General features: G+C 43.8%; 1 protein-coding gene across 1 annotated transcript in view; it reads left to right on the top strand.

Annotated features, from left to right (window-relative positions):
- The window catches only part of MAN1A2 (mannosidase alpha class 1A member 2), a 153,799-nt gene that overhangs the window by 49,846 nt on the left and 88,526 nt on the right, over positions 1–15,427 (top strand). The window contains exon 3 of the mRNA XM_054399609.1: positions 3,015–3,111. Within this exon, the coding sequence (XP_054255584.1) occupies positions 3,015–3,111 (97 nt within the window). The remainder of the gene's footprint in view (positions 1–3,014; positions 3,112–15,427) is intronic.

The raw sequence follows: 15,427 nt of genomic DNA, 5'->3' as shown, positions 1-15,427 counted from the left end.
ATTGTGGGGAGGTGGAGACTTTGTTGTGCATATCGTAACAGGGAGTTCAGATGCAGTTTGAAAGATCTAAGATTACCACATACTGGCTTCCACTAATTCCTGAACTCAGTAAGAGAGCTGCCTCTAAGTGAGAGAGTGCTGGTGAAGCATCTGGCTGTGCCTTGCTTCTTAGTCAGCATCTGCATGTTTCTTCTGTTCTACATAAGTATGACAAAGTGAATGGAGTGTGGTAGTTCCAGGCTATGCCTTTAAAATTTTTTCACAGATCTTGAGCAGAAAGTAGTAGAATGTAAATAAATCACTATTGGGTGTAAAAAGGAAAATAATGATTGTTCTAAACAATCCAGAACAAGAGGACACAGTCTCAAGTTGTGCCAGGGGAGGTATAGGCTGGATGTTAGGAGGAAGTTCTTCACAGAGAGGGTGATTGCCCATTGGAATGGGCTGCCCAGGGAGGTGGTGGAGTCGCCATCGCTGGAGACGTTCAAGAGGAGACTGGATGAGGCACTTAGTGCCATGGTCTAGTTGATTGGATAGGGCTGGGTGATTGGTTGGACTGGATGATCTTGGAGGTCTCTTCCAACCTGGTTGATTCTATGATTCTATGAATCCCATTGGAGAGATATCTACCATAAGATTTGGGTCCCAAAACAATGTCTATCTCTCTTCTTGCTTCTTTACTCAGAGAGATACTAACTGGCTTCACTGACCTTGGCTGCATTGCTTTTGTTTTGGCTAAGTCTAATATCTCTGCTTCTCTCTCTTGTCCCTTTTGTACAGGGGGGAGGTGAGGGGACGGCAGGGAGGGAGAAGCTGTTGCAGCTCCCTGGTCTTTTGGCCATGGGGGTCCTTGTGCTGTTTATTATTTGTAAATATCTGTAAACACTGTATGTTTTGTACATATTCATTGCATTCCATTGTAGATTGTAGTTTTGCTTGTAAATACAGCTTTCATTTGCTTCCACTGAGCTGGTCTGGCAAAGTTAATGTTGTGGGGGGGAATTTTCAACCCACCACAGTGAAGTCATCATCTCTGGAGGCGTTCAAAAAACATCTAGACATAGCACGGTTTAATGGCCATGGTGGTGTTGAATTGGTGGTTGAACTCAATGATCTTAAAGGTCTTTTCCAAGTGAAATGATTCCATGACTTTCTGATTAAAAATAAGACAACTACAGTCTTGTAAACTGTAGTGAAAGATTTACTTGCCCTGCTCTGTTTGGTTTCTTAGAGGGTTAGTGTTGGTCTGTTAGATTAGCATATTTTCTCCTCTTGGAGAACGTTTTGCAAACTTCTGGAGATCCTGATTTAAGTCTGTTGTAGTGCAAGCACTGGCAGCGGCTGAGGTCCATGCAGCTGCTCACACAAGTGCCCTACTGCCCTTCAGGAAGGATGGGAAGGAAAACTGGGAACAAAAGGCAAAACCCTATGAGTTGAGGTAAGGAGATTTTAGTAGAACACCACAAAGAATAGGAGAGGTGCCTGATGACTGGAAGAAAGCAAATGTCACTCCAGTCTTCAAAAAAGGCAAGCAGGAGGAAGATGAGGGAAGATGAGGGAAGAGCAGTGGGTGTCATATATCTTGACTTCAGGAAAGCTTTTGATACTGTCTCCCATAACATCCTCATAGAAAAGCTCAGGAAATGTGGCATAGATGGCTGCTCAGTGAGGTGGATTGAAAACTGCGTTGATAACAGAGTTCAGAGGGGCATCATCACTGGCACAGAATCAGCTTGGGAGGCCTGTGGCCAGTGGTGTTCTCTAGGGATCGATACTGGGTCCAGTATTGTTTGCTATCTTTATCAACGACCTGGATGAGAGGATTGAGAGTACCCTCAGCAAGTTCATTGATGATACAAAACTGGGGGGGTTGGCTGACACCCCATCAGGCTGTGCAGCCATCCAGCATGACCTGGACAGGCTGGAGAGCTGGGTGCAGGCAAACCACATAGAGTTGAATAAGGACAAATGCAGAATCCTGCATCTGGGGAGGAATAACAGCAGGCACCAGTACAGGTTAGGGACTGCCCTGCTGGAAAGCAGCTCCACAGAGAAAGACCTTGACTAGACAACAAATTCTCAACGGGACAAGAATGTGCCCTGTGGCCAAGAAAGCCTATGGGATCCTGGGATGCATCAAGAAGAGTGTGTCCAGCAGGTCTAGGGAAGTTCTTCGACCTCTCTACTCTGCCCTAGTGAGACCACACCTCTGCCTCCACATTTGGGCTCCCCAGTTCAAGAAAGATAGAGAACTGCTGGAGGAAATCCAGCGGAGAGTCACAAGGATGATTGGGGTACTTGAGCATCTCCCCTATGAAGAGAGACTGAGATCCTTGGGGCTATGTAGTCTTGAGAAGACTGAGAGGGGATCTCATCAAGGTGTATAAATATCTGAGGGGATGGTGTCAAGTGGAGGGGGCCAGGCTCTTTTCGGTGGTGCACAGTAATAAGACAAGAAACAACAGGTTCAAGCTTGTACATAGAAGATTTCACCTCAACATGAGGAGAAAACTTCTTTACAGTGCGGGTTACGGAGCACTGGAACAGGCTGCCCAGGAGGGTTGTGGAGTCTTCTTCTCTGGAAACTTTCAAAACTTGGAGACACTGTTGTGTATAAATTTGTTTTATGCTTCAGATACTGGTAGATATTTTTTTGCTTTTGGTTATCATCTTGGCCATGAGCAGTATTTTTCAGCAATTCTTTGTGCTTAAATGCCCTTGTTATGCTCAAGTTCTTAAATGTTTATGTGTATACTTAAGGAAAAGAAAGAAGTAACAAGAAAACAACCTACTGCAGAGCATTAGACTGTGTAGTCAAATAGACTTGAAGCTGTTTCCAAATTTATTCATTCTGTATAATCTGGTTTCTGCAATGGATAGAAGGAGCAGCAAAGTAATAATCAGAATGGTGGGATGACTGTGAAAGATGAAATCTCAAATGAGGAGTAAAATATTGTGTTTGTACAAAGTAGTTTTGCAATGTAATCAAATCCAATTTTTTTTCTGTCTCTTAGATGATGAAGCATGCCTGGGACAATTATAGGCAGTATGGCTGGGGACATAATGAGCTCAAGCCAATTGCCCGGAAAGGACATTCCACGAACATATTTGGTAAGACGTATTTTCTAATTTTTTTTTTTACGTATTTCTGTCTCTTGCAAGTCTATCTTAACTTCCCAGCAAATTCTGCTTTAATATTAGTCTTCTGAAGTGTGGATGACAGAAGTGTATCAATTATTTCAAAGGTACTTCAAGGAATTATTCGCTAAACTATATTTTTGGGACCAATTTGTTCTTGTCCATGTGCACTGTTACTTTATGTGCACACAAATATCTCTATATAAAAATAACAGTGACAATGCAGTGATGAGATTTTAGGATGCAATGAATACAAATTAATTAAAAAAAAAAAACATGACAACCTTATCTTGCAGACTCATGGAATTGTTTCATTTGGAAAAGACCTTTAAGAACATCTGGTCCAACCATTACCTAACTCTACGAAGTCTGATGCTAAAACTAGTCCCTCAGCACCACATCTCTGTCTTTGAAAGACCTCCAAGGATGGGGATTCTCTGGGGTGGCTGTTCCAGTGTTTGAGAACCCTTTCAGTCAAGAATTTTCTTCTAACAGCCAAAATAAACCTGGTCTGGTGCATCCCGGAACCTCCTTTCACGTAGTTGTAGAAAGCGAGGTCTCCCCTCAGCCTCCTTTTCTCCAGACTAAACAACCCCCAGTTACCTCAGCTGCTCCTCACAAGACCTGTTCTCCAGATCCTTCAGCAGGTTTGTTGCCCTTCTCTCAACCCCCTTCAGCACCTAAATGCTTTCTTGTGAGGAGAGCCACAAAAGTGACCCCAGCACTCAAAGTGTGGCCTCAGCAGTGCTGAGTCCAAGAGGACGATCACTTCCTGGTCCTGCTGGTCACACTGCTCCTGATACAGGCCAGGATGCTGTTGGCCATCTTGGCTACCTGAGCACATGTTGGCTCATATTTGTCTGGCTGTCAATCAGTCTCCCCAGGTCTTTTTCTCCCAGGTGTGGTTGTCAGTCTCTTCTCCCTACGAACAAGTGATAGACCAAGACGAAGTGGCCTCAAGTTTCACCAGGTGAGGTTTTGGTTGGCTATTAGAAGAAAGTGCTCTACAGAAAGGGCTCTCAAACATTGGAATGGGCTCCCCCATGCCTGGAGGTGTTTGAAAGAGGCTGAGATGTGGTGCTGCGGGACTTGGTTTAGCACCAGACTTAGCAGAATTAGAGAATGGTTGGATTGAATGATCCTAAATGTCTTTTCCAACTGAAAGGATTCTGTAAAATTCGATAGCTTTGTCTTGCTTGTGTGTGATTAGACTACATAGCTTTTCTTCCTTAAAATGTCAGTGATCTGCAGTAGTGCTGCCTTTTTGGTATAAATGCGCTGGGATAGTGATTGGGGAGTGAAAAGCTTTTTATTGGTACTCAAGAAAGAATCCTTTTTTCATCTGCAGTTCTGTAGGACTAGTGGTTCAAAACACTTGATTCTAACTTTTGAGGACTGAATTCATCCTCTGGCATAGCAAACCACATAAACTTGATGGTAGCATTTAAGGTTAAGGCTGGATTCACACAGAATGCACAGCACCTAAGACAGCTGAGCCATGAAGTTCATGTCTTTATTTTGAAACATATCTCAGAGCCATTCTAAAACTGTACAGGGTTTTCTGTTCAGGGTTTCATACTGTTGTCATCTATCCTCTGGTATCTGGGGAAGGTACAAATTTACCATAACCACTTTTTACATCAAAAATGAGTGTGAATGCACTGTATACCTTCATTATGTTAGTGTTGGCTATAATTGCTTGCATGAAATCCAGATTTTGTTGGGCTTTCTTTTTAAGTCAGTTGGCTAATGACTGTCTAATGTAATTTGCACATTTTATTATTTACCTTGTTTTAAACCTTGAATTTGCTTTCTGTGATTGATAGAAATACAGTTTAGGGTTGTGTAATTATCTTGTTTTCTGTGCATAGTTCTGGAAACCAGGGTAAATTATTTTGACTTTAATAAAAATTTTGTTAGCTTTTTGTTTTGATTTGTAGGGGAAAAACAAGCTCCCAGAAAAAACTTATTCCTAGAGAAGAGTCAAAGGACTTGTTTCCGAAAGTACTGTAATACTTAAAGAGATTTTTCATTTTTTGCTCTTTCCCTTTCTCCATTCTCCTTAAATTTAATCTTGAAACTATTCCTATATCTTAATGAATAAATTATTTTCTTCATATCTGAACAGTTTTCTGTAAAAATTGTTTGCATGATAAACTTCAGCCTTAAATAAGTGCCAAATGTGGAGAAGGGAGGAGAATTTTAACTAGGCATGCTGCTCCTTTCTTATGCTCCAGGCAATAGGAAGAGAGCCTCTGAGTTGTACTTTCTGCAATATTTAAACCCAAATAAACAAGGAAAAATCTGCCTGCAAATAAACCTCCTTCCCCTCAAACCTGCAGTCCAGAGATGCCTATTTAAATCCACAGGAATATAGTTTCAGCTGCAGTGTTAGCCATTTGCAGGAAGGACTGTTCAACTTTGCTGCAAGCAAACCCCCTGCTGGCGGTTGCTTTTGGTCATCCACTGGAACCTGGTTTAGAATCATAGAATGCATTGGGTTGGAAGAGACCTTTAAAGGTCTTCTAGTCCACCTCACCTGCAGTAATCAGGGACATCCCCAGCTAGATCAGGTTGCTCAGAGACTCTTGAATGTCTCCAGGGGTGGAACCTCCACCTCTCTATATAAAAATAACAGTGACGATGCTGTCACCACCTCTCTTGGCAACCTGTTTCTGTGTTTCATCGCTCTCATAGTAAGGAACTTCTTCCTAACTTTCAATGTAAATCTACCTTGCTCTAGTTAAAAAACATTGCTGCTTGTCCTATTGCCACAGGTCTTTGTAAATAGTCCCTCCCTATCTTTCCTGTAGGTCCCCTTTAAGTACTGGAAGGCCACTGTATGGCCTCACTGGAGCCTTCTCTTTTCCAGGCTGAGCGACCCCAACTCTCTCAGCCTGTCTTACACTTCAGTGTGGTGTGAAAGTTAATATTTTACTTTTCTGTATTCCTTTAAAAAGAAAACGCCTGAGTCAGGGGAATTTGTCTGAGGTGGGGAAGATGATCAAGTTACCATACTTTGGAGAAAAAAGCATCTGGACTGGATGAGGAGTTTGAAGAGTGAAACGGAAAAGTCTTAAGATGCAGCCAGTGCTGAGCATAGTGTAAGGAGAGAGCGTGAAGCTGAAGGGAAGAAGCAACAGGCTTCTTCCATACCAGATGCAAGGATGTTTCTTAGGTTGCCGAAGAATATTGATTAGTATCCTTAGTTCATTACTCTTTGCTGCCTGGCATGTTGGCACTGCTTTCATTTCTACTAGAAAAATCTCTTTTGAAGCTTCCTCTCATTTAGTTGTATGTTATCACTAATGCATGGCTTTCCCTTATGTTTTTTCCAGCTGATGAAGTTGGGTCTGACAGTGAAAGTCTTTAATGTTCACCTGTATGATCATGTAGTCTTTGCTGTTGCATTTGCATGTAATTCTTAATCTTGCCAAGTATAATTTTAGATTAGTCTTGCTGTGTAACCCAGGCTCCATAAATTGAGGGCTTTTGTTTTTTGTTGGGTTTTTTTTGGTATGGCAGGAAAACAGTTTTCTGCTGTTGGTTTTTAATGTGACTGACACAATATTTTGAAGCAGTTTGGAATTATTTTAATGTAGTGTTTTATTTTCTTTGTATGACTTCTCTTCTTACTTCTAACATACTTCCTAATAAGTCTGGAGGGCTTCTACTTTTTTCTCTCTGGAATGATTATTGTTTGGATTTATGCAACTGCTATGTGAAAGAAATTACAAGCTTCCTCCACGTTCAAGTTTCTGATCCTCTTATTCCAGCTAACTCTAGCAGCTGATTTCTTAAGTAAGTGTTTTATCCATATAAAATCCAGGTGCTATTTTGCCCCATTTAATTTTTAGCCAAATCCTATTAGGATTGTTCTGTACAAGGCTCTTCGATGTGAAACACTTCCCTAAAGTATGTAGTCTTCAGTATATACAGAGTCTAAAATAGAATTAGCTATTGTTGATTTGGTGGGTAGTTGATGTGAAGGGGGGCAAAAAAAATTGGTTCTTTGACCGGGGACTGTCTAGGCTGTATTTTTACTGCAAGTACTTTTCTAGTCTCTGTTTCCCAGAATCATAAAATTGTTTCAGTTGGAAAGGGCTTCTAAGATCAGTAAGTCCAACTGTTGACCTAACACCAAAACCATTAAACTGTGTCCCGAAGTGCCATGTCTACATGTTTTTTTGGAAACTTCTAGAAATGGTGACTTCATCACCTTCCTGGACAGTCTGTTGCAATGCCTGACCACTCATTCAGTACAGACTTTTTTTCTAATATCCAACCTAAATGTCCCCTGGCACAACTTAATGCCATTTCCTCTGTTCTGTCACTTGATACTAGGTAGAAGAGACCAATACCCACCTTACTAAAACCTCCTCTCTCTGAGTTGTAGAGAGCAAGAAGGTCTTCTCAAAGCCTTGTTTTCTCCAGACTGAACAACCCAGTTTCCTCAGCTGCTCCTTACAAGACCTGTTCTCCAGACCCTTCATGAGCTTCATTGCCGTTCTCTGGACATGCTCCAGCACCTCAATGTCTTTCTTGTAGTGAGGGCCCCAAAATTGAACCCAGAACTCAAGGTGTGGCCTCACCAGTGCCAAGTACATAAGGGACAATCACTTTCCTGATAATTGAGGCAGCCAACCAATGTTCTTGCTGGCATGCTTCAGTGAGGCACAGAGCATCTTAATGTAAAGTTAACGACCTTTCCCTATTTTCATAATGAGTTAAAAGACTGAGACAAGGAAGGTACCTCAGTACCTCAGCCTTTTCCTCATCCTTGACCATTGTGTTCCCTGCTGCATCCAACAAAGGACAGAGATTCTGCTTACTCCTCCTTTTGTTGCTAATGTATTTGTAGAAGTATTTCTTGTTGTCCTTAACAGCTGAAGTGACAAAATAAAGCTGTTCTTTGTTTTATGAGGTATTTTTGCCTGGCATTTTCAGTGTCATCAACATAAGGTAGTGCTGCTGCGTAAGTGAAAAAAAGGAAATTTTGAGGTCTCTGCTAGTTAGTTAGCAAAGTGTGTCCAAGGGAACAACTCAAATGATTCATCTGGGGCAGCTGGTGAGGTGAATTATTATTTTTAACTTACCAGTGGACTACGTGGTTTCTACCACTGTGTTGACTGTGTCTTGTTGCCTGGCTTGCTGCACAGCCCATCCTCAGCCTTTTGCTCCCAGTGCTGTTGACAAGCTCCCATGATCTGGGATAAATTTGCTGAGGCAGCTGCTGACTGCCCAGTGCTGCAGCACAGGAACCTCTCGCTGCAGATCTTTGTGTTGCTAAGCAATGGAGATCTGACAGTGCGATTCTCCACCATGCTGGAGAGCAGGAGCAGCAGGAGTCCCAGAGTTTGTCAGCCTGCAAGGGTGTGAGGCTGTTGTGAGAAGGAGCTGAGTCAGGCAGAAGAGTCTGTTTTTTTTCAGTACAGGTGGCAAGTACAATATTGCTTGGGAGAGTAATGTGATTTCTTTGTCCAGGTTATGCTCTAGAAAACAATAAGTGGAATATTTCTTCTAAAATCTACCAAAAAAAACCCTGTTTTTACAGATGTGGTTTTTTAATTACCCTAGGAAATAATCTTTGATTTATTAGACATTTTGTCATCTGTCATTGCAATAGTTACTTGACTGCCTGAGCTGCTGTGATGCCATCTGTCTTCTGATTAGTTTTGATCAACTTTTGAGGCTCACATAAAGTGAGAGTCAGGGTTTTGTGGACTTTATGTTTTTCTGGGGCTTTTTAGGTGCCACATAACCTGCACATTTTTAAATGTTATGTAGACAAAATATTTCATTGGGAAGAAACTCTCTGATATGCCCTGAAGACTGAGGGATGGCCTTCTGAAAATATGGCTAACTACCTGAAAGGAGGTTGGAGCAAGGTGGGTGGTGGTCTCTTCTCCCGAGTAACTAGCGATAGGGCAACAGGAAATGGCCTCAAGTTGAGACAGGGAAGGTTTAGATTGGATATTAGGAAAAATTTCTTTACTGAAAGAATGGTCAGGCATTAGAATAAGCTGCCCAGGGAAGTAGTGATTAAAAAAAACCAAACATGTAGATGTGGCACTTTGGGACATGGTTTAGTGGGCATGGTGGTGCTGGGTTGATGTTTGGATTTGATGATCTCACAGATCTTTTCCAACCAAAACAATTCTGTGATTCTGTTAAAAGTTTCTGGTGCCTTCTCAATGTAAAATGCTAATGAAGTGTCAGACAGGAGAAACAGCTTCTGCTAGGCATCCTTTTTCTCTGCACACCTTCAGCCTCCGAATCTGCGTAATAAGAACAAAACAAGGAATGTAAGGGGTGTGTGTGTGTATATATAAACAAATACATTCTTGAATCACCAGGGGAGGATAGGAAGAAAATTCTTCTCTGAAAGGTGTGTCGGTGTGAGCTGAAATTCCCCCCCCACCAACAATAACCAGGCTAGCTCAGTCTGGAAGCAAATGAAAAGCTGTATTTACAAGCAGAGTCTAAAATCTACAGTGAAATGCAATGAATATGTACAAATATACAAAATTCACAACATTCACAAATATATACAATCAACAGAAAAAGCACAATCGATCTCCCTTTGCTTCCCCCCAAGGGGACCCTCCCAAAGGGGCCTCCCTCTCCCAGAAGCTTCCCCCCCAGACCCCCCTGGACAGAGAAGCAGAGTTAGTTAAGCAGAAAGTTGTTAACTTAGCTGCCAAGGTCAGTGTGTTATCTTCAGCCAGAAGAGAAGAAGAAACAGCAGCCAGACAGCCCAGCAACTGCCCCCACTGCCGAACGCAGAATGTGCCGAATGCCTACTTTGTTTTGGGTAATAGTTCTTAAACATTTCTATCTATCCAATGGAAGTGTTTAGAACAATCGTTATTTTGCTTTCTTACACCCAATAGTGACTTATTTACATTCTTTCACTTTCTCTGTTCTGAACTTTGCAAGGAAAAATTAAAAAGACAGTTTCAAACCACCACAGTCCACCCCTTCTAAACAATTCCATTGGCTGCTACTATCATTTATCTAATCTAAAATAATATCTACAACAATAGGTGAATAAAGATCATGGTCCATTCCGGCTATTTCAGATGTAGATGATTCAAAAGAGTCAAATCACAGGAAAAACAGCAAACAGCTTGTTTCCTCGCAGATGGAGCGAAGGAAGGAACAGGGACTCTCAGGTGACTCAGGGCTCTCAGGGTTCGTGCACCGTAGATCTCATGGACTCTCCTCTTGGGCGCGATGCTGTATCTGTGCAACACTCTGAATTTAACCTCTCTCAGCCAAAGTTAGATTTCTTTGTGGAATACACTGAATTTCACCATTTTCTTGCATCACCCAATAGGTGTGACCAGGACCTTCAGCAGAAACCACCCCTCGGACAGGTTTGGCCTCTCCTGAAGGAGAAAATACCCAAACAGTTTTGCCTAACAGATTCTTTTCTCTGATAACAGGAACTCTATCACCTTCTTCCTTTCTCAAGAAATCTGATTGGGCAGGTCCAGCTCGATTCACTGAACCTCTACTATTCACCAACCAGGTTGCTTGTGCTAAATGTTTCTCCCAGTTTTTCAAAGATCCACCCCCCATGGCTTTGAGAGTGGTTTTCAGCAAACCGTTGTAGCGTTCGATCTTCCCTGCAGCTGGTGCATAGTAGGGAATGTGGAATATCCACTCGATGCCGTGCTCTTTGGCCCAGTTTTTTACAAGATTGTTCTTGAAATGAGTTCCGTTGTCTGACTCAATCCTCTCTGGAGTTCCGTGTCTCCACAGGATTTGTCTTTCCAGACCAAGAATGGTGTTACGTGCAGTTGCATGAGGAACTGGATAAGTTTCCAGCCATCCAGTGCTTGCCTCTACCATAGTCAGCACATACTGCTTACCAGATCGAGAACGAGGTAGAGTGATGTAGTCAATCTGCCAGGCTTCACCATACTTGTACTTGGACCATCGGTCACCGTACCACAAGGGCTTGATCCGCTTTGCCTGCTTAATAGCCGCACAAATGTCACAGTCATGGATGACTTGTGTGATAGCATCCATGGAAATGTCAATGGATCTGTCACGAGCCCATCGGTAGGTTGCATCTCTGCCTTGATGTCCTGACGAGTCATGGGCCCACCGAGCTAAGAACAGCTCACCTCGGTGTTTCCAGTCAAGATCAGGATCAGGATCAGAGTTTGTGTCCACCTGGGAAACTCTTGCAGCTAGATCTGCCTGATGGTTGTGTTGTTGTTCCTCAGTAGCTTTGCTCTTAGGAATGTGAGCATCGATGTGTCTCACTTTCACTGGGATTCTCTCAATGTGAGCAGCAATGTCTTGCCACAGATCTGCAGCCCAGATTGGCTTTCCTTTCCTCTGCCAGCCATTCTTCTTCCAGTCTTTCAGCCAACCCCACAAGGCATTGGCTACCATCCATGAGTCGGTGTAGAGATAAAGCTTTGGCCATCTCTCACGTTCAGCTACGTTAAGAGCTAGCTGGACAGCTTTTACCTCTGCAAATTGACTGGATTCTCCTTCTCCATCTCTCGCTTCTGCAACTCTGCGCGTTGGGCTCCACACTGCAGATTTCCATCTCCGCTTGTTCCCAACAAGACGACAGGAACCGTCTGTGAACAAAGCATATCTCTTTTCATCATCAGACAGATCACTGTAAGGAGGAGCTTCCTCAGCACGAGTTACTCTCTCCTCTGGAGGTTTAGCACAGCTTGTGCCTTCTGGCCAGTTTGTGATCACCTCCACCAAACCAGGCCTTTCGAGATTTCCCATTCGAGCTCTCTGTGTTATCAGAGCCATCCACTTAGACCAGGTAGCATCTGTTGCATGATGTGGTGAAGAACCTTTGCCTTTGAACATCCAATTCAGAACTGGCAATCTAGGAGCTAGAAGAAGTTGTGACTCAGTTCCAATCACTTCAGAAGCAGCTTTCACTCCTTCATAAGCAGCTAAAATCTCTTTCTCTGTTGGAGTGTAGTTTGCCTCTGAGCCTCTGTAGCCACGACTCCAGAAACCAAGAGGACGTCCTCGTGTCTCCCCTGGAGCTCTTTGCCATAAGCACCAGGTTGGACCATTGTCACTCGCGGCTGTGTACAGAATGTTCTTAATGTCTGGACCAGTTCGGACAGGTCCCAGACCCATCGCTTGGACTACCTCTCGCTTGATCTGGTCAAAGGCTGCTTGTTGCTCAGGACCCCATTGGAAACTGTTTCTCTTTCGAGTCACATCATAGAGAGGTTTCACAATCTGACTGTATCCAGGAATGTGCAGTCTCCAAAATCCCACTGTGCCTAAGAAACGCAGAGTTTCTTTCTTGTTGATGGGATTTGCCATGGTGGAGACTCTGTTTATCACATCCATTGGGATGTGACGGCGACCATCTTGCCACCGCACTCCCAGAAACTGGATTTCTCTGGCAGGTCCTTTCACCTTGTCTCGCTTGATAGCGAAACCAGCTTGCAAGAGAATGTCAAGGATTTTGTTACCTTTCTCGAAGACTTCTTCAGCAGTCTCACCCCAGACGATGATGTCATCGATGAACTGAATGTGTTCTGGAGCTCCACCTTTCTCCAGAGCATCATGGATCACTGCATGGCAGATGGTTGAACTGTGAATCCACCCCTGGGGCAAACGATTGAATGTGTACTGAATGCCTCTCCAGGTGAAAGCGAACTGAGGCCTGCATTCCTCTGCTATGGGAATAGAGAAGAAAGCATTAGCAATGTCGATGGTAGCATACCATTTGGCCTGCTTGGATTCCAGCTCATATTGGAGTTCCATCATGTCTGGCACAGCTGCACTCATGGGTGGAGTTACTTCATTCAAGGCACGGAAATCAACTGTCAGACGCCACTCTCCATTCTGCTTTCTCACAGGCCAGATTGGATTGTTGAAAGGTGAATGAGTTTTGCTGATGACCTTCTGACTCTCCAACTGACGAATCAAGTTTTGAATGGGCACCAAAGAGTCACGGTTGGTTCTGTATTGTCTGTGATGCACAGTTTGAGAAGCAACCGGCAGCTTTACATCCTCTATCTCATGTTGTCCAACAACTGCAGATTCATCTGAAAGCTCAGGTCTAATGGACAACTTCAATTTTCCTCCATCAATTTCTACAGTTGCTATTCCAAAAGCCCATTTGTAACCCTTAGGGTCTTTAAAACGCCCTTCTCTCAGAAAGTCAATTCCCAAAATACAAGGTGCATTAGGACCTGTTACAATAGTATGTTTCTTCCACTGCTTCCCAGTTAAACTTATATCAACCTCTATCTTAAACAACTCTTGAGATCCACCAGTGACTCCCTGAATAGTTATAGATTCTCCCCCTTGATAATTTGATGGTATTATGGTGCACTGAGCTCCTGTGTCAACCAAGGCCCTGTACTTCTGAAATTTTGAAGTGCCAGGCCACTGGATGTACACATCCCAATAGATTCTGTTATCTCCATTATCCCTTACCTCCCCCTGGCGGAAGGCAGGGCACCCCAATGGTGGGGATTACCTCCACATGTACAGCTGGCACAATGTCCAGCACCAGAATTAGGATCACTGTTGGAGCTATCAGAGTTGTTCTGGGAAACTGAGGAAGCGACAGCTACCCTCCTGGTATTGCTACCTCGGGATCTGCCTCTCTGCAGCTCCCGTAACCTCTTGAAAAGATCAGAAGTTGGTTGACCATCCCATCTGTTCATGTTCTCACCAAACTGATCACGCAGAGTTATCCAGATACTGCCACGTGATTGCCTCTGCTGTCTGTTTTGGTTTGACCTGTTCTGGAATGGCCTCCTTGGAGCACGTCTGTTCCTAACAGCTGAAACTTGTATCCATCTGGAGGAAGAGGAATCAGAATCATCCCCCTTCATCAAGTTGGATATGGAGGTTTTAAATTCCTCCTTCAGCTCTTTCATGCAATTCTCAATCTTTCCAGACAAAGTTTCAATGGCTGAAACCAAAGAAGTACGTGCGAGACTATCCTCCAATTGCCTCATTTGGTCAGTGAAATGGCCAACAGTGGGAGGCACTCCACCATAATTTCTTGCCACAATCCTGCTTGCCAGAATAGTAGCATAATTAGGAGGAGCAAGCTTAATGAGCTTTTTGGCAAGGCCTGTTCCAACAGGAATTTCATCAGGATTCAGAGTCTTATGATCTCCGTATATTATTTCTCTCACAGCAAATTCTCTCAGACGCTTGATTCCCTCATCTATTGTGGTCCAAGGCTTAGGGTTCCATGGTAAATCATCTCTGCTGGGGTACCTCAGCGAGACTGCCAGTAGGAGGCGTGCCCACAGAGAAGCTTTACCAATGCACTTGCCTAGATGCCTGTCTATGCCTGTATCCTTTGAGAGCATCCCCAACTGAGAGGCCGACTTGTCGCCTACCACCAATGCTGGGGCTCCCATATCAAAACACCTGGCTAGCCAAGACAGGACTGGCTCGTTATCTCCTCTGATGTAATCCTTCCTCACATGTCTAATTTCCTGTCTGGGTGCATTAGCTGACTGTATGTCATCCTCATCATCATCATCATCATCATCATCCTGAGGTCGCTGTCCCCATAATCCTATTTTAATCCTCCGTTGAATTTCCTTGAGTTCAGAGGCACTGCCTGCAGTTGCTAATTCAGCAGGGTCTACATCTCCATCATCCATGTGGGGTCTCAAGAGGTCTGCCAGAGTTTTAAGGCTAACCTTCTCTTCCTCACCAGAAGGATCTTTCTTAACAGAGGGACCCTGAGTAGAAGGACCCTCATCTCCATCTGCACCATTTCCTGCAGCATCTGCATCTCCTCCTGCAGCTCCTTTGCGCTTTCTGCTTACAGTGGCCACCAAATTTACTGGATTGGCTTTCACATTCACAGCAGAGTTGGAGGGAGTAGAGGAATTTTGTGCAGGGTTAGCAGGAGCAGAGGGAGTCTGTGCAGGGTTGGTAGGAGGTGTGCTTTGAGATCCTGCAGCCACTGCTGCGTCCATCTGGGCAGCAGAGGGAGGAGGAGGAGACTGTGCCTCGTTAATGGCGTCTGCCTGCACAGCTATGTCTGTCTGCGACAACCATTTCTCTCTGTGTAACTATGTCTGTCTGCACAACCATTTCTCTCTGTGTAACTATGTCTGTCTGCGCAGCCATTTCTCTCTGTGTAACTATGTCTGCCTGGACAACCATTTCTCTCTGTGTAACCATGTCTGTCTGTGCATCCATTTCTCTCTGTGTAACTATGTCTGTCTGCGCATCCATTTCTCTCTGTGTAACCATGTCTGCCTGCACAACCATTTCTCTCTGTGTAACTATGTCTGTCTGC

This window comes from Indicator indicator, chromosome 1, assembly GCF_027791375.1.
Source record: "Indicator indicator isolate 239-I01 chromosome 1, UM_Iind_1.1, whole genome shotgun sequence".
Taxonomy (NCBI): domain Eukaryota; kingdom Metazoa; phylum Chordata; class Aves; order Piciformes; family Indicatoridae; genus Indicator; species Indicator indicator.
The sequence above is the reverse complement of the archived record's forward strand: the minus strand, read 5'-3'. Positions and strand labels throughout refer to the sequence as shown.